General features: G+C 39.5%; 1 protein-coding gene across 3 annotated transcripts in view; it reads right to left on the reverse strand.

Moving 5' to 3' along the window:
* Positions 1-19,181, reverse strand: part of mtf2 (metal response element binding transcription factor 2) — a 51,738-nt gene that overhangs the window by 2,973 nt on the left and 29,584 nt on the right. For 2 of the 3 annotated variants that reach the window (XM_072574669.1, XM_072574670.1), the window contains 7 exons: positions 18,522-18,590; positions 17,832-17,955; positions 17,185-17,252; positions 14,132-14,320; positions 12,053-12,164; positions 6,295-6,386; positions 4,082-4,189 (listed from right to left, as the gene is read on the reverse strand). In XM_072574669.1, coding sequence (XP_072430770.1) covers positions 4,082-4,189; positions 6,295-6,386; positions 12,053-12,164; positions 14,132-14,320; positions 17,185-17,252; positions 17,832-17,955; positions 18,522-18,590 — 762 coding nt within the window. The remainder of the gene's footprint in view (positions 1-4,081; positions 4,190-6,294; positions 6,387-12,052; positions 12,165-14,131; positions 14,321-17,184; positions 17,253-17,831; positions 17,956-18,521; positions 18,591-19,181) is intronic. The other variant, XM_072574668.1, reaches the window with a different exon arrangement.

Consider the following 19,181-nt stretch of genomic DNA (forward strand, 5'->3'; position numbering starts at 1 on the left):
CTGACCAATGTGCATCATCTCACATTTCTCTATATTGATTATGAACTTATCAAAGTCCTTCTGAAGTTCTGTCCTTTTCAGTTGACAATTCTTTCAAGTTTAGTATAATCTTTAAATACTGAAATTATCCCTAACACACCAAGATCCAGCTCATTAACATATATAAGGAAAAGCAAGAGTCCCCTGGGGAATGCCAGTGCAAACCTTTCTCTAATCTGAAAACTATATATTAATCATTCCTGTTGCCAATCATTCAGCCAATTTTGCATTGATGTTGCTACACACCCTTTTATACTATGACTACTAACTTTCAAGATCTGTTGTGTGGCACTGTAATAAACCTTCTGAAAACCTATATATACCACACCAACTGCCTGACCCTCATCAACTCTGTTGCTTCCTCGAAAAACTGCAGCACAGTTACTCAACATGATCGCCCCTTTAGAAACCACAGAATACCTACAGTTTGGAAAAAAGCCATTTGGTCTATCGAGTTTGCACCAACCCTCCGAACAGCATCCCAGCCAGATGCAGTCCCCCCCGCAACCCTATCCCTGTAGCCCAACATTTACCATGGCTAATCCATCTACAGACAGGATGGACAATTTAGCATGGCCATTCCACCTAACCTGCACATCTTTGGACTGTGGAAGAAAACCTGGAGAAACCCAAACAGACACGGGGAGAAGGTGCAATCTCCTCACAGTCACCTGAAGCTGGAATTGAACCAGAGTCCTTGGTGCTGTGAGGCAGCAATGCTAACGACTCAGTCACAGTACTGTCTCACTGGCATGCAGTATTGACTCTTTTTAAGCTTTTTTCCATGTGATTATTAATTCTATCCTGACTAATTGTTTCTAGAAGTCTTCCCAACATTAAAATTACAATACTAGTCTCCCCAACACTAAAATTAAACCTACTAGTCTGCAATTGTTGGGATTATCCTTACAACCTTTTTTGAACAAGGCTAAAATGTTTGCCATTTTCCAGTCCACCTCACCCAAGTCCAAGGAAGCCAAAATAAAAAGTCATGGCCAGCACCCTGCAATTTCCACTCTCACCTCCTTCAGAATCCTTAGATGCATCTCATTTGGTCCTGACATTTTGTCAACTTAAAAGTGCCAACAATCTGACTTCTTCCCTATTAATTTTGAACCCTTTGTGTGACAATTTTCTCCTTTGTCACATTCAGCCAGACTGTTTTGGGGAAGGCTAAACTAACAGGGCTTCTCCTGCTACATAACTTTTTGTCTGACTGAAATTTGCATATTACTTAACTGTGTCTGGATGTACTTATGCCAACAAATCTCCAGACTTGAATCCCATTTATCACCCTTTGGGGTGAAAAAAAAACCAGGAAATGACATCACTAGCCAAGGAAACCTAAGCACAAATAGAGAGTGAGCAATAACACCAGTGCTTCACTGAAGGTTCACTCACGTTACCTATTACGGTGACAAAATGTCTGAAAACGAACCTTCCAGCTCAGCGAGCAAACTGACATCCAAAATCTCCAGACCACAGGACAAATTAAAGATGAAATTAAAAAGCATGTCTACCTTCTCCTCTCCCCCAAAGTACCAAAATGCAGAAAAGTCACTACTTTTTAAATCTATTTTACAAAGTTTCAGCCAGTTTATTTGTTCTTTACATTTTTGAAAACGTATACAAATCTAACTCTAGTAGCATCAATTTCAACTTTTTACTTTCCTGAGTTTAATTGAATGTAACAACCAACTAGGGTGGAACCAATTTCACCTCTTTTGCAAGCCTATTTTAAGGAGCTAAAGCTTTAAAGTTAGAGATGAACAAGAAAGTAGAATGGAAAGGAATTGTGTTTGGATGCTTTTTGTTTTGTTTTTTCCCCAGAGAATGGTTCATGTTTGGAATAAACTGCTAAAGGAAGTGATGGTTACAGGTACAGTTACAACATTTAAAAGGTATTTGGATAAGTACATGAATAGGAAAGGTTTGGAGGGATATGGGTGAAATGCAGATAAGTGGGACTTGTTTAGTTTGGGAACACGGTCAACATGGACCAGTTGGACTGAAGGATCTGTTTCCATGCTGTATGACTCTTGGATCCCAAGCATAATACCATCCAGGACAAAGCATGATTTTGAGATGCCAGTGTTGGATTGGGGTATACAAAGTTAAAAATCATACAATGCAAAATGTTTATAGCAAAAGTTTACAGTATGATGTAACTGAAATTATATTTTGAAAAAGACCTGGATTGTTTAAGTCTCTTCTTTTAGAATGACCATGCTGGTTGGTCATTCTAAAAGATAAGAGACTTAACAAACAATCCTGGTCTTTTTCAATATATAATTTCAAAGTTTGTGAGAATTATAATTTCAGTTACATCACACTGTAAACATTTGCTATAAATTCTGTGTCTTATGATCTTATTCTCCACAACCACCTGATAAAGGAGCAGCGCTCCAAAAGCTAGTGCTTCCAAATAAACCTGTTGGACTATAACCTGGTGTTGTGAGATTTTTAACTCAGGACAAAGCAGCCTGCTTGTTTGGCACCATATCCACAAAAATCCACTCCTTCCACCACTGACACTGAGTACAAGTACATAACCACCTGTTTTCTTTTCACATGCATGAGCTCGTTTCTGTACAATTTACTGGTTTTACTGTGTCAGTTTACTGGTTTTGACACGCAGTGGTTCTCCTCAGCTTTTAGTATTGGATGGCCCCGTACCAACTTATAGTTATTAAATTTGAATCTGTTGAACTCCTAAATCCAACTAGTTGCCATATACAAAACTAAACAGAATAGAGAAAGCATTATATACTGGGAGTGATGGAAGGACTTATCAATATGAAACTTTTGTCAGTAGTTAAGTACATTACATAGATAAATTAAAATTTCTTTAAATTTAAATCCCACATTATATTCTCCCCATGTTTCAATGATGCTTACTCTGATATAGAGACTGCGTAGTGGCCCTCCAAGTAACTAATCTGTACCTGTGCAGCAAGACACTAATTTTCCAGTGAGTGCATCACAACTAATTTCGATGTGATCACTAATTTCAATGTGATCTCTAAAGAATCTTCATATTTAACCTCAAGCTTCTTTTAATTTGAAAGGGGGTCTCTAATTAATTCTAGTTTTATGCGAATGCAACTGCTTCTTGACAATGTGACCTTTTATTTAAGAATGCAATATCTCTAAGCTACACAACATCGGCATACAAATCTGAAATGAAAAACAGAAATACTCAGGTTTTGCAGTAAGTGTGGAGAGAAATGGTTTACATCACAAATCTAGATTAAGGAAAGCTGTCACTTCTTGTTGAGATAAATGAAATTAAAAACACTGACATCAAGCCTCTTGGGCATCATATCAATTTAGGCTTCACTGCCAGCAGCAAAGTCATAGCATTTACAATGAATGGACTGCAGAGAAAGTTGCTCACACTTATCTAAGATCATTTGGCATGGATTTTACCCTTACATTAATTTGAATCTTGCACTAAGCATTTGGATTTTTATGAGTCCAGAAACAGTGAGGTTATCAAGCAAATATGCAGCCAAATCACATGAAATGTTCTCTAGGACTGCAAGCCAGAAAATAAAATGCACTGGTTATCCTCTCCATAAACGTTCAAGAGCAAAACTAATGAATGAGGCACATAAGAATCCAAAATCTCCAAGTAAACTTAAAAATGTAAAAGTTGAAAACATGAGATTGGAAAATCTGTCATTGCAAAATTATGTAATTAGTTTTCAAGGCTGAAGATATTCTTCAGCTATAGCTATGACTTGCTTCGCAGTCAAGATACCAATTTCATCTGATTAACATGACATAACTTGCAGACATTTTAACAGCAATAGTACAAAGTGATGGGCAACTTCTTAACAGATCAAAGATTTTAATTGATTGCAGTCTATGTGAACCTCAGCAGCACACACAAAGGTGTAGAAATATTGAGTACTATTGCGGCCACTGAACAGCAAATACTTTCACAGGTTCACTCAGTCCTAATTAAATTTCCCTTTTGATTTGACTGCAAGACCTACAATTAGTGAAACATTGAAAAATAGTTTTTTTTTAAAATTACCTGGACTGTCTACACAGACTAGTTGAGGTAGTTTCTGTGGTGCTGGCCGCACCAGTGGATTCCACATCAGAGGTATTCAAAGATTGTGCATTTTTCTCAACAAGTCTCCTAGAATGCAAGAAAAGAACACAAGCTTAAAACAAAGTAGTGATATTCAAAGTGGTTGAGTCCGAAACTATGATCTAAAATTTAAACAAAAGGTAATTGCAGAGCTATTATGAACTGGGAGAATTGACAGATAGACTGGGAAGTTAGATTAAATGAAAGTAGATAAGCAACATAAAATAACTCAAATGGACAGTCTGATGAAAGCAAACCTTACTGTAAAAGTACTAACTTATGACCTACCAGAAAAATAAATTATTAGGGAAATTGATGGACCTATAAATTCACAAATTGCTTGGATCTGGTGAGTTCTGAAAGAGATGCTTGCAGAGAATGTGTATATATTGATTATCTTTCAGAATTCCCTTAATTCTAAAATGGCCACAGCTGACTGGAAAGTGGCAAACGTAACCTTGCTTGCCAGAAAGTAAGGAAATGGAAATGCAGAACTATATGCCTGACCTAAGTGGAATGGAAAATGCTTGAATCTATTAAGGATACAACAGAACAGATGGAATGAAGGGAACAAGTGCAAAATATCCCATTTTGAACATCGAACAGTACAGCAAAGGAAACACATCCCACCATGTCTGGATCAAACAATATCATTCTAAACTAATCCCAGTTGCCTGCAATGTATTCCCTGCCTTTTGATGTGTCTCAAATGTCTGAGAAACAGTGCTATCGTTTCTACTTCTTCCCTAAGAGTGTGTTGCAGGTACTTATGACGCGATGTTTAAAAACCCATCTCCTTTAAACTTTCCCTCTTTCATCATAAATCTATGGCCCCTTGTATTTCGCATTTTCACCCAGGGAAAAGACTCAACTATCTACCTTATCTATGTCTCTCATATTTTTATATACTTCTAGTAGTATATAGCCTCTGATGCTCTACTGAAAACAATACAAAGCTAGTGGGAAGTAAGCTGTGGCACAACGGTCTATAAAGTTCATAGTGATTACTAAGAAAGTGACAAACAGGTGTCTGTTTGTCTGTCGGTCTGTGTCTGTATCTGTAGCTGTAGAGCAGTTTAGGTCTGAAATGCAAGGAAATTCCTTCACTCAAAGGATCTACTGTGTTGATTTTTCAATCATACTAGAAATGTAAACTATTGTTAGAACATTTAACTTCAGTAACAGTCAGATCCTTTGAATGAACCTAGTTAGTAATCTTGCAGATGACACCAAGATTAGTGGCATAGTGGACAGTGAAGAAGGTTCTCTATGATTACAAAAGAGATCTTGATCAATAGGTCAATGCGTGGAAGAGTTGCAGATGGACTTTAATTTGGATAAATGCAAAGTATTGCATTTTTGTAAAACAAACAAGGACATGACCTATACAATTAAAAGTAGGGCCTTGGGTAATGTTGTAGAACAGAGAAACCAAAGGGTTCAGGTATATAATTCTTCGAAGTTTGCATCACATACAGCTAGAGTGCTAAGGTGGCATTTAGCAAGCTTGACTTCACTGCTCAGTCCTTTGATTAAAGGAGGTGTGCATTATGTTGAAATTGTACAAGATGATGATGAGGCCTCTTCTAGAGTACTGTGTCCAGTTCTGGTTGCCTTGTTATAGGATTATCATCAAAAAGATGAGGGTTCAGAAGAGATTTCCAGGATGTTGCTGGGAATGGAGGGTGCGATCAATGGGCAAAGGCTGGATAGGCCGGGACATTTTTAAAAACTGGAGTACAGGAAGTTGAGGGGTGATCTTAGAGGTTTATAAAATCATAAGCAGTATAGCTAAGGTGAATGGCAGATTTCCCTAGGATGTGGGATTTCAAGACTAGGGGGCAAACGTTTCAGGTGAAAAGACAAAGATTTTAAAAAGACATGAGGGGCAATTTTATTTTGATATAGTGTACAGGTGTGGAATGAACTAGAGGAAGTGACAGATGTAGGTAAGTTTAAAAGACATTTGGATAAGTACATGAATATGAAAGCTTTGGAAGAATATGGGCCAAGCACTATTTCAAAAGAACCAGTTTTGTTAGGGATTATGGTTGGACAAAAGGCTCTGTTTCCATGCTGTGTGACTCTATATAAGAAAAAAACAATTGAAAAATTATAAAGAATGGTATATAAATATAACATGAACGAACAACCTTTTGGGACCAGGAAGATCCAAGGCAAGAGTATCCAGCATTGTAGATTGGTCCTGAATATCACAGTGGCTTTGGTTGCTTTTCTCATTTTCCTGTTAAGGATTAAAACATTGCTTGATAATGATAAATAAGGTCTTGGTACCAACCTCCATGATAACTTCATTTCAAATTAAACTAAAAACATAACTCTGATTCAAATGCAGAACCAAAACAAACATACATCTCACCACTCCATCACCAAGATTTTAAAGAATATCAAATTCAATACACTTCAGTGAGGCCAACAAGTTGGTCCATTTAAAGCTTGCTTCGATATTTTAAGTCAACTATTCCAGGAACGGAAACCTAAGTTAGAACACAGAACAATACAGCACAGAACAGGCCCTTCGACCCTCGATGTTGAGTCGACCTGTGAACTAATCTAAGCCCATCACCCTTCACTATCCCATTACATCCACATGCTTTCCAAAGACTATTTAAATGCCCCTGATGTGGCTGAGTTTACTACATTGGCTGGTAGGGCATTCCACTCCCTTACCACTCGAGTCAAGAACCTGCCTTTGACATCTGTCTTAAATCTATCACCCCTCAATTTGCAGCTATGGCCCCTTGTAAAAGCAGACGTCATCATCCAAGGAAAGAGATGTTCACTGTCCCCCCGTCTAATTCACTGATCATCCTGTATGTTTCTATTAAACCGCCTCTGAGACCTAAGACCTTTATTTCAGACCAGACAACATCCCGGTAAATCTTCTCTGCACCTTTTCCAATGCTTCCACATCCTTCCTACAATGGGGCAACCAGAACTGCACGCAAAACTCCAAGTGAGGCAGCAATAGCGTTTTGTACAGTTGCAGCATGACATCATGGCTCTGGAACTCCATTCCTCTACCAATAAAACCCAACACACTGTATGCCTTCTTAACAGCACTATCAACCTGTGTGGCAACTTGCAGGGGTCTATGTACATGGACTTAAAAATGTTTTGCTGGAAAAGTGCAGGTCAGGCAGCGTAAAAGGAGAAGGAGAATCGACATTTCGGGCATAAGCCCTTCTTCAGGAATGAGGAGGGTATGCCAAGCAGGCTAAGATAAAAGGTAGGGAGGAGGGACTTGGGGGAGGGGCGTTGGGAATGCGATAGGTGGAAGGAGGTTAAGGTGAGGGTGATAGGCCGGGGAGGGGGTGGGGGCGGAGAGGTCGGGAAGAAGATTGCAGTTCAAGAAGGTGGTGCTGAGTCTGAGGGTTGGGACTGAGATAAGGTGGAGGGAGGGGAAATGAGGAAGCTGGAGAAATCTGTATTCATCCCTTGTGGTTGGAGGGTTCCTAGGCAGAAGATGAGTCGCTCTTCCTCCAGGCGTCGTGTTGCCATGGTCTGGCAGTGGAAGCGGCCAAGGACCTGCATGTCCTTGGCGGAGTGGGAGGGGGTATTAAAGTGTTCAGCCACGGGCAGTTGGGTTGGTTGGTGCAGGTGTCCCAGAGGTGTTCTCTGAAACGTTCCGCAAGTAGGTGGCCTGTCTCCTCAATGTATAGGAGGCCACATCAGGTGCAGCAGATGCAGTAAATGATGTGTGTGGAGGTGCAGGTGAATTTCTGATGGATATTGAAGGATCCCTTGGGGCCTTGGAGGGAAGTGAGGGGGGAGGTGTGGGCGCAAGTTTTGCATTTTTTGTGGTTGCAGGGGAAGGTGCCGAGAGTGGAGGTTGGGTTAGTGGGGTGTGTGGAGGAGGCCATCTGGGTTGTTCGGTATTGGAATTGGTCCGCCTGGGAGCAGATGCGGTGAAGGCGAAGGAATTGGAATATGGGATGGCGTTTTTACCTAGATTACACCTCTTCCCACCCTGCCCCCTGTAAAAACGCCATCCCATATTCCCAATTCCTTCAACCCAGATGGCCTCCTTCTTCAAAGGCCGCAATTTCCCCTCAGACGTGGTTGACGATGCTCTCCACCGCATCTCCTTCACTTCCCGCTCCTCTGCCCTTGAACCTCGCCCCACCAATCGCCACCAGGACAGAACCCCACTAGTCCTCACCTACCACCCCACCAACCTCCAGATACATCGGATCATCCTTCGTCATTTCCGCCACCACCAAACGGACCCACCACCAAGGATATATTTCCCTCCCCACCCTTATCAGCGTTCCAGAAAGACCACTCCCTCCGCGACTCCCTTGTCAGATCCACACCCCCCACCAACCCAACCTCCACTTCCGGCACCTTCCCCTGCAACCGCAAGAAATGCAAAACTTGAGCCCACACCTCTCCCCCCTCATTTCCCTTCAATATCCATCAGAAATTCACCTGCACCTCCACACATCATTTACTGCATCCACTGCACCCGATGTGGCCTCCTATACATTGGGGAGACAGGCCGCCCACTTGCGGAACGTTTCAGAGAACGCCTCTGGGACACCCGCCCCATGGCTGAACACTTTAATTCCCACTCCCACTCCACCAAGGACATGCAGGCCCTTGGCCTCCTCCATCGCCAGACCATGGCAACACGACACCTGGAGGAAGAGCGACTCATCTTCCGCTTAGGAACCCTCCAACCACAAGGGATGAATACAGATTTCTCCAGCTTACTCATTTCCCCTCCCCCCACCTTTTCTCAGCCCCAACCCTCAGACTCAGCACCGCCTTCTTGACCTGCAATCTTCTTCCCAAACTCTCCGTCCCCACCCCCTCTCTGGCCTATCACCCTCACCTTAACCTCCTTCCACCTATCGCATTCCCAACGCCCCTCCCCCACGTCCCTCCTCCCTACCTTTTATCTTAGCCTGCTTGGCACACCCTCCTCATTCCTGAAGAAGGGCTTATGCCCAAAACGTCGATTCTCCTTCTCATTTGATGCTGCCTGACCTGCTGCGCTTTTCCAGCAACACATTTTTATGCTCTGATCCCCAGCATCTGCAGTCCTCACTTTCTCCTTCTGTGTACATGGACACCAAGATTCCTCTGCACATCCACACTATGAAGAACCTTTCAATTGACCCAGTATTCTGCCTTGTTATTCTTTCCAAAGTGAATCACCTCATTTTATCTGCAGTGAACTCCATTTGCTACCTGTCAGCCCAATTCTACAGTTTATTCAAGTCTCCCTGCAATACTCTTCCACACTGTCCACCACTCCACTGACTTCAGTATCATCTGCAAACTTACTAACCCATCCATCTATGCCTGCGTCCAAGTTGTTTCTAAAAATGACAAACTGCAACGTTCCCAAAACAGATCCTTTTACGCACCACTGGTAACCGGACTCCAGGCTGAATATTCTCCATCACCACTCGTTGCCTGCTTACAGAAAGCCAGTTTCTATTCCAAACTGCTAAATCACTCTCAGTCCCATGCCGCTGCATTTTCTCCAGTAGCCTACCATGTGGAACCTTATCAAAGGCTTTGCTGAAGTTCACGTACACCACATTAACTGCCCTACGTTCATCCACATGCTTGGTCACCTTCTCAAAAAAACTCAATGAGATTTGTGAGACACCACCTCCCCTTGACAAAATCATGTTGACTATTTCCAATCAAATTATTGCTTGCTAGATAATTATAAATCCTATCTTTTGGATGTAGGTTTGCTCGCTGAGCTGGAAGGTTCACTTCTAGATGTTTTGTTACCCTACTAGGTAACATCTTCAGTGGGCCTCCAGGCAAAGCAATGCTGAAAATTCTTGCTTTCTATTTATATCTTTGGGTTTCTTTGGGTTGGTGATGTCACTTCCTGTGGTGAAGTTATTTCCTTTTCCTTTTCTCAGGGGGTGTTAGATACGGACTAACTCTATGTGTTTGTTGATAGTTCCAGTTGGAATGCCATGCTTCTAGGAATTCTTGTGCATGTCTCTGTTTGGCTTGTCCCAAGATAGATGTGTTGCTCCAGTCGAAGTGGTGTCCTTCCTCATCCATATGTGAGGATACTAGTCAGAGTGGGTCATGTCTTTTTGTGGCTAGTTGGTGTTCATGTATCCATGCTTCGCCTGGAGGCCCCACTAGTAGGGTAATGAAATGTCTGGAAATGAACCTTCCAAGTCAGCGAGCAAACCTACACCCAAAACCCCAATCTGAGCTACAAATCTTCTCAAAATTCGATAAATCCTCTCTCTTCTAATCCTTTCCAAAAAACTTTTCCTACAACAGACACAAAGCTCACTAGTCTATAAGTTACCTGGGTTATCTCTACTGCCCTTCTTGAACAAGGGCACAACTTTTGCAATTCTCCAGTCCTCTGGTACTAAACCTATGGACAATGACGACTCAAAGATCAGCCATCTCCTTCATAGCTTCCCAGAGATCTCTTGGAAAAATCCTAAACGACCCAGGGGATTTACCTAATTTCACACCTTCTAGAATTGATAACATCTCCTCACTAACCTCAATCCTTTCAAGTCTAATAGCCCATATCTCAGTCTTCTCCTCTACAATATTCTCCTTTTCCTGAGTGAAAACAGGTGAGAAATATTCGTTTAGAACATAAAACAATACAGCACAGAACAGGCCCTTCAGCCCACGATGTAGTATGTCTCCGATCTCCATAGGGCCCACACACAACTTCCCACTTGTGTTTTTGATAGGCCCTATTCCTACCCTCATCATCCTTTTATTCCTCATATCTATAGAAAGCTTTGTGGTTCTCCTTTATTCTACCTGCTAAAGACTGCTAATGTCCCCTCCTTGCTCCTCTTAATGCTCTCTTTAAATCCTTCCTAGCTACTCTGACTCTCCATCGCCTCATCTGAACCATCTCACCTCAACATCATATAAGCCTCTCTCTTCCGCTTAGCAATAGATACAATTTCTTTAGCCCCCCCAAACTACTTGTAAATCTTCATTTTGTTCCCCGTATTAGGAATGAGTTTAACACTTAAAATCATTTCATTCTGCACATGCTATGTACACATTCTGTATACGCAAAAAATGGGAAATGAATAAAATTGCATATTGTAATGCATCTTTGGGTATATACACTACATAAACTTAGTGATGTCACATGACCATCTATTACTAACAGTATTTTTAAATAATCTAGGAATATTCAACAAGAATCGATTTAGGAATCTTAAATAAAATCATATAATCATGACAGGAGAAAAGAAGGTCATTGTGCCATGAAGAGAGCCGGCAAGAGAAACTTATTAAGTCCCACTTCCCCCATTCTTTCCCCACAGCCCTGAAAACATTGTCTATTAAAGTCAATTCAAACTGTAAACATCAAACTCTTAATTTTGCTGAATTAACTGTAACAAATACACAAACTGAACACAATCGGTTGGCTGTGCATTATTGTACCAGAACCAAGCCAATTATCTAAGTAAATATTACCTGTGCTGCTAACACAAGCTGACCAACAGATTTAAGGAAACTTGCTGAACCAACCGACTTCAAATAAATTAAACAAAGCTAGAATAATTAGTGGCATTGATCAACATGGACTACACTCTGAATTTCATTTTTTCAGATAACTTTACTGAAAAATTGAAAAGTGAGAATGTACACAATCTATTAATTAGTCCACCATTGATTAGTATCCACTGACATCTAAATATCCAGATACAGAGAGGACACAGAAAGCAGACAAAACATCCCAATTACAGTAACTCCAATTCAAGTAGTCATTCATGACTTATGAACCTTTATTGAAAAATCGATGTGATAAAATGACGACAGATGATTGCTGCCTTTGTAATTATATTCCATACCTCCTTGATTTCAATAGCCAAGCTGTAAAGCAGAAATATTGAAGAGAATAAGTCAACTTACTACAGTCGTTGAATCAGTGATTCTTTTGACCTTCAATTTTGTATACTGTTCTGAAGGTTCAATGGATGACTTTTTCTTGACTTTTTTTTCCAGGTCATGATTTAATGGACTACTGGTTAAAAAATAAATTATTAGAATGCAAAAACTACACAAAACTTGCAGTTTAGAGAACATATGGAGCACTAAAAGTTTTTGTTTTCAGAATAATGAGATAAATTTCTCTTCAAAAAAATTCAATAGTTCCTCCTTCCAATGGAAATTTCAGTAGCTATTAGCAGAGAATCTGTTCCCAAATCACAGTCAAGATACACTGGAATCCAGAAGTACAGCATAGTCAAGGGAGAGAATATGCCTACTGCAAGGGTCAAATAATGCAAACTAGGAACCGCATATTCATTTACAAGGAAGCAATTGCCTCAGCAGCTTGAAGACTTCCTGGATCCAGTTACCAAAATATTTCATCGATAAAAGGTTTTAAACTGCTCAGTCCCCTTTCAGCCCCTCAGTCTTTTTCTACTTAAAAGGGGCAACCTTTCTGATTTGTTGGCCCATGATTGAATTTTGTGGCATTTTTAGATTGGCAGTTTCTTATTTTTCAAGGTGTCGGGAGAGGGGAATTCACCTATCACAATATATTTTGAGCCATGGCCTACTCAGATGAAGATCTAACATCATTAATCTATTTAACTGAGAATTTATGATTCCACTTGAATGCAGAGTTCAAATAGCTTAGAATGTGTTAATTTTGTCAATAAAATTCATCTTATTTTATGTAAGCTGTTTTTCTTCTACACAGTGCTTTCCTTTCATCTTTTCTTAATCACCTCTTTGTATTTCAAGGCTTTTTGCTTTAATTCTGAAAAACATTTCACTTAAACTACTGCTATTATTTGCTTTGCTACAATTATTAACTACTAATGAAGATGTTTGGTATGTTTTCCTTTACTGGTCAGAGTATTGAGTACAGGAGTTGGGAGGTCATGTGCGGCTGTACAGGACAATGGTTAGACCACTGGTGGAATATTGCATGCAATTCTGGTCTCCTTCCTGTTGGGAGGATGTTGTAAAACTTGAAAGGGTTCAGAAAAGATTTACAAGGATGTTGCAAGGGTTGGAGGATTTGATCTTTAGGGAGAGGTTAGCTGTGGCTATTTTCCCTGAAGCGTCAGAGGCTATGGGGTGATTTTTTAGATGTTTATAAAAATAAAGGGCTTGGAAAGGATAAACAGACAAAGTATTTTCCCTGGGTGGGGGAGTCCAGAACTAGAGGGCATAGGCTTAGGGGGACAAGGGAAAGATATAAAAGTGACCCAAGGGGCAACTTTTTTCACGCAGAGGGTGGTACATGTATGGAATGAACTGCCAGAGGAAGTGGTGGAGGCTAGTACAATTGCAACATTTCGAAGGTATTTGGACAGGTATACGAATAGGAAGGGTTTGGAGGGATATGGGTCGGGTGCTGGCAGGTGGGACTAGATTGGGTTGGGATATCTGGTCAGCATGGACGAGTTGGACCGAGGGGTCTGTTTCCATGCTGTACATCTCTATGACTCTAATATTGAGCATTACAAAACTAACTTGGGTATCATAAAATGGACAGTTCTTTCAAAGATTTACCACACCGTGATCTGAGCCATAAGTCATGAAATACAAGATATCAATGAAACCATAAGCAATGATATATTTTTAAAATATATAACTTGGGACAGAAAGCAGTAAGGGTATTAAGATCAGATTGTGATTGTACGCAAGGAAGTAAGAGCACTATTATAATAAAAAATAGTTTATTTTTAAAAGAAAAGGATAATAATCTATGAACTTCAGAATGGACTATCTATCTTAGGTGGAAGAGACACTAAAGACTCTCTGACATTTAAAGTTCACGTAAAAATGCAGAATCTCACTTCATGGAATGACACAGTTAGTCTTCATGCATTACTGAAATTGCTCATGCATCTCAGAATGGTCTGACAGCTCGTGCTGAGGTCCAGAATGTATTTCTGTTGCCTATGGCAACTCAGTTTGTCTCAGATCTCTCTTCAAAGAGCCAAAAGACAACAGCTTTGTGAATTGCTTTACCTTTTTGCAGCAACAGGTGTTGATACAGGTGTAGGTTTACTAGATTTTCTTCCCTTAATTTTAAATTCATGAGAAACATCCTCAGTAATTTCTTCAGTCTTCATTGCACCATTCGGAGGAACCGGAGGTACACGAATTCGCAATCCAAATAAATGTTTCTTCTTCTTTATTTCTTTGCCAGACATGAACCTGATTCCAATGACCAGATTAGACAAAACAAAATGCGACAAAGATTTTCAAATTGCATAGAGAAAAGACATTCTTCTTGCGGTATGCCACAGTGCATACCTTGGAAATATAGAACATCTATGTCACAGGTGGCTGTTCAGTTAATCATGTCTGTGCCAGTCAAACAGGAGCTATCCAGACCAATCCTACTGTCCAATTCTTAGTATCACCCTGCAAGGTTACAGCAGTTCAATATACCTCAATAGTTTTTAAATATAGTGAATATTTCAGCCTCTATAATCCTTGCAGGCCCTAAATTCCAGACACATGTTACCCTCTAATTGTTCTTCCAATTACTTGAAATGTATGCCCCCAGTCAGTGATAGCTCCAAGGAAAACGTACAGAGACGTACAGCATGGAAACAGACCCTTCAATCCAACCCGTCCATGCTGACCAGCTATCCCAACCCAATCTAGTCCCACCTGCCAGCACCTGGCCCATATCCCTCCAAACCCTTCCTATTCATATACCCATCCAAATGCCTCTTAAATGTTGCAATTGTACCAGCCTCCACCACTTCCTCTGGCAGCTCATTCCATACTCGTACCACCCTTTGAGTGGAAAAAGGTGCCTCGTAGGTCTCTTTTATATCTTTCCCGTCTCACCCTAAACCTATGCCCTCTAGCTCTGGACTCCCGACCCCAGGGAAAAGACTTTGCCTATTTACCCTATCCATGTCCCTCATAACTTGGTAAACTTCTATAAGGTCACCCCTCAGCCTCCGATGCTCCAGGGAAAACAGCCCCAGCCTGTTCAGCCTCTCCCTATATCTCAAATTCTCCAACCCCGGCAACATCCCCATAAATCTTTTCTGAACCCTTTTAAGTTTCATAACATCTCTCCGCTGGGAAGGAGACCCGAACTGCATGCAATATTCCAACAGTGGCCTAACCAATGTCCTGTACAGCCATTACTATTCACTACCTGAGCCTCTTAATTTTGTATAGGTCAAGTAAATCTTTCAACCGCCTAAGTACCAAAGAAAACTAACAGCTGAATCAACATTCCTTAAAGCAAAGATTTTTAATTCCTTACCACATCCTTACAAATCACCTCTCTACCCTCTGTTATGAACCAGACCAAACGCTCTCAAAATTCAAAAGGTATTCTAGACAATTTTTTTTATTTTAAAGGTAAACGTAAGGTGCTGCTTTCCAAGTACAATTCAATGGGTCAAGCGACCTGATTTCAAGCAAAACACTTTATTCATCCATTATAGTTAAAATACAATTAAAAAAGGAAAGAAGGAATTGGAATAACTTAACTCTATTGGAAACTTAATAGAATAATAGATACAATAACTATTACTAATTAGCTGTTTTAATATAATAACGTCCCATGAAAAGGCAATTTCACAACAGATGGACTCCTGTGGTAAGCAGAGAACATTCCCCCCGCCGCACTCTATGCCTCTGCAAATGTGTTACTTCACTCTACTAGGGTGAATTCCACTTTCCAGCATCTGACCAAAACATACTTATTTTCCTTGCAGTTTACAGCTTTCTTCCTCACTAGGAACCCTACAGATAATTATCTACATACATAATTATGTCTCCTATATTTAAGATTAAGATATGAACAGTAAGCAGCACTGTGAAAGTCCACTGAAAGCAGCCATTCAGCTAAGCAAAGAAACCCATTGGTTACTGCCACTGAGCTAATTTTGAATGTTATTTGCCACTTTCCCATGGATCCCACGGCCTTCTAATTTGCTGACCACACTACTTTATGGAACTTCATCAAAAACCTTGTTAAAATCCATGCAAAAGGAAAATAAGCATATAAAGAACGTCAACCATTTGCATTTTTAAAGAACCAAAAAAGAACTTCTCAAAATCACAAAATGTCATCTCCTACCCACTAATTTTTTGTAACAAGTTCAGCTTATTAATTCCATCCCATCTCGACTGATTTGTTGAAAATAATTTTGGAAACTTATTGAAAAATTAAGTTGCCAGCATCTTATAAATTGCAATACAAAAAGAGCCTGCTAATGTTAGATCTGCACCTGAAACCATTTACTAAAGTTCAATGCCTATTACAGTTCTTTGGCTGTGACTTTTATCCTTTTTATTTGTTTGCTTTAAGGGAAAGAGCAGAGGAATGTGACTAGTTGAACTGCTCTTACAAGAACATAGGTAGCCAAACAGCCTCTTATGCAGTGACCACTGTCAAATTACATTGAAATATTAACTGGAAAACTTGCAGATGCTGGAAGTCAAACAAAAATAGAAATTGCTGGAAAGGCTCCACAAGTCTGGCAGCATCTGTGAACAGAAATCAAGACTTAACGATTTGGGTTCAGTGAGCTTTCCTCAACCCGAAACATTAACTCTATTTCTCTCCACAAATGCTGCGAGACCTGCTGAGCCTTTCCAGTAATTTCTGCTTTTGTTACATTAAAGTATTGTTGCAGACTCTGCAATAACATTCATAAAGCATTAAAATTCACCAGGATTTGAAATCAAAAAATGTGGGGACTTTGAATGTAACGTACAAAGGAGCAGAGTGCAAATATAGTTCAGTAAAGTTGGGGTGATGGACAAGCTGGCAGAAAATATTTTCACTAAACAGAGTTCTACTCACGACCTTCTTTTTCTACATGCACAAAGGCTAATAGCAGAAATCTATTTCAGTGGAATTTTCTTTACACTTGTACACAGTCGATTCCATTGTACCTATTTGGGATTAACCTGCACTTTGGGGGCTCAAATGGCATAGTGGTAGTGTCCCTACTTCTTAACTACAAATCCCAGGTTCAAGTATTCCATTAGTGTGTAATAACATTGCAGATTAATTCAAAAATATCTAAACTCTCACTTACATGCATTTGTTCTCATTTAGGGCTTCCAGAACATACTCGTATCGATCCGATTTTAGAGTATCAACAAGCTGCAAATGAATAACATGACAGAAATTCAAAATCATTTTATTGTTTGGGCCCCATAAAATTATTGATTCACAAAACATCAGCAAATTCAATCAGTGTGTTACATTGATATAAATTTCAAACAGATCTACCTACTGCATAAAAATTAATAGTGTACTTTTGAAGCTCAGAAAACTAAGAGAATATATATGCTTTTAATTATTTCTACTTTAGAGTGCATCAATACTCCAAACTAAATGTAAAATATTCATGTATGACACATTCAAGTTAACCCTCTAACAGAACAGATAAAATTTCTGCCAAAAATTTATATTGTCAAGTATCAACATACACCAGCTAGTCAATTTTCAATTTGAACTTCAATATTAACCCATCATTAAATTTAGTGTTAAATGCACATTTTAAAACAAAACCTAAAATTATATTTCCACTGAAAAGCTACAGAAAATAATTTGAGGCAAAATTATCCAGTTTAAATATTGCTGCACATAAACATAACATACAACAAACAGCAGTCTGGAAATTGACTCTGCTAAACACAAGTCAGTCGTATTCAGTGCTAAACGATAATTTGACCTTACCTCACCAGGTTGCAGTTTGTCCCAATTTTCATTAATGTAATTCATCAATTCAAGCTCAGAATCAAAATACTTCTTTTTATGAATAACACTTAAATTGTAAAGGCTTAAGTGTGCTATGTCAACCCTGGGAGAGAAAGGTGTTCGAAAGTATTTTAATATCCACTGAGGAGCATAGGTTTCATCACATTTCTTCAAGTACTCATTTGTTAGTCAATTACAGCACACGCTCAAAACTGCAGATGAACTCAAAACCAAGAGCGATTCTGAGGGATAGATCAATCAGAGTCTGACAAATTTATCCAATTATATAGCTTGTTAAAATAAATCAGATGGCGGCAGAACTAAAACTGCAAACATTTTACAGTTACTGATTCCATTTATTTAGGGTACTTTTTAAAGTTTCTATTTTCTAACAAGAAATGAACAATAAATTAACTGATTTGAATATTAGTCAACATTTTAAAATTATAATTAGAACTGTGCATAGTCCTCAAATGTGTTTGATATTACAGGTTATCACTTCAGCGTAAATACATTATCATTCACATTGACTTTAATCTCCTGATCATCAAAAAGAACCATCATAATGCCATCAGAACAACTGGTATTTATAAAAGTTCTTGATAAATTTGAGCAAAATAATACTGTAGGTTTTAAAACACTGAAGCAAAACAATTACATATAACTTACCAACGTAAAGGTAGACGTTTGAGGTATTCTGGTCCAGAATTGCATACGGAACAAATAAATAAATAAAACCTAATGGACAAAAAAATCCTTTTTAATCAATATAGATATGACAATGGTATTTCCAGATTACGAGGAATTTAAGAATAGATGTGAGCCATTCAGCACAACTAAGCTGTGTGTCATCTATACTGCATGAAAATCGTTCACCCTATTCCATCTCCTCTTATTTCAGCATTTCTTCTCACTTCCCCCTTCTCTCATGTACTTAGCTTTTTTAACAAGAGCCATTTAAACTGTTCACCTCAATCATTTGCTGTGGTAACAAGTTCCACATGCTAACCATTTGGAGCAAAGATATTTATCCTGTTCATTCTGATCAAAATTTTAAAAGACCTCTATCTGGTCACTTCTAAATCAAAGAAAGCCACAATCTTCTCCAACAGCTAAAACCTCTTAATTCTAGTTCAGCCTTGCAACCCTTTGTTTGTTTTTCTCTCCCCAGAGCTTCCATGTCCTTTTCATAGCGTGGAGTATTCTTGGCACTCTATATGCTTAGCAGAAACATTGCCACTTTCTGAAGCAGTGTGTTCCGCCTCATTTGAAGAGTAAAACACAGAATTGCTTTGATACTTCAGTGCATCACAGAAAATGTTGCACTTT

The sequence above is a fragment of the Chiloscyllium punctatum genome, chromosome 7 (assembly GCF_047496795.1).
Source record: "Chiloscyllium punctatum isolate Juve2018m chromosome 7, sChiPun1.3, whole genome shotgun sequence".
In the NCBI taxonomy this organism is placed as follows: domain Eukaryota; kingdom Metazoa; phylum Chordata; class Chondrichthyes; order Orectolobiformes; family Hemiscylliidae; genus Chiloscyllium; species Chiloscyllium punctatum.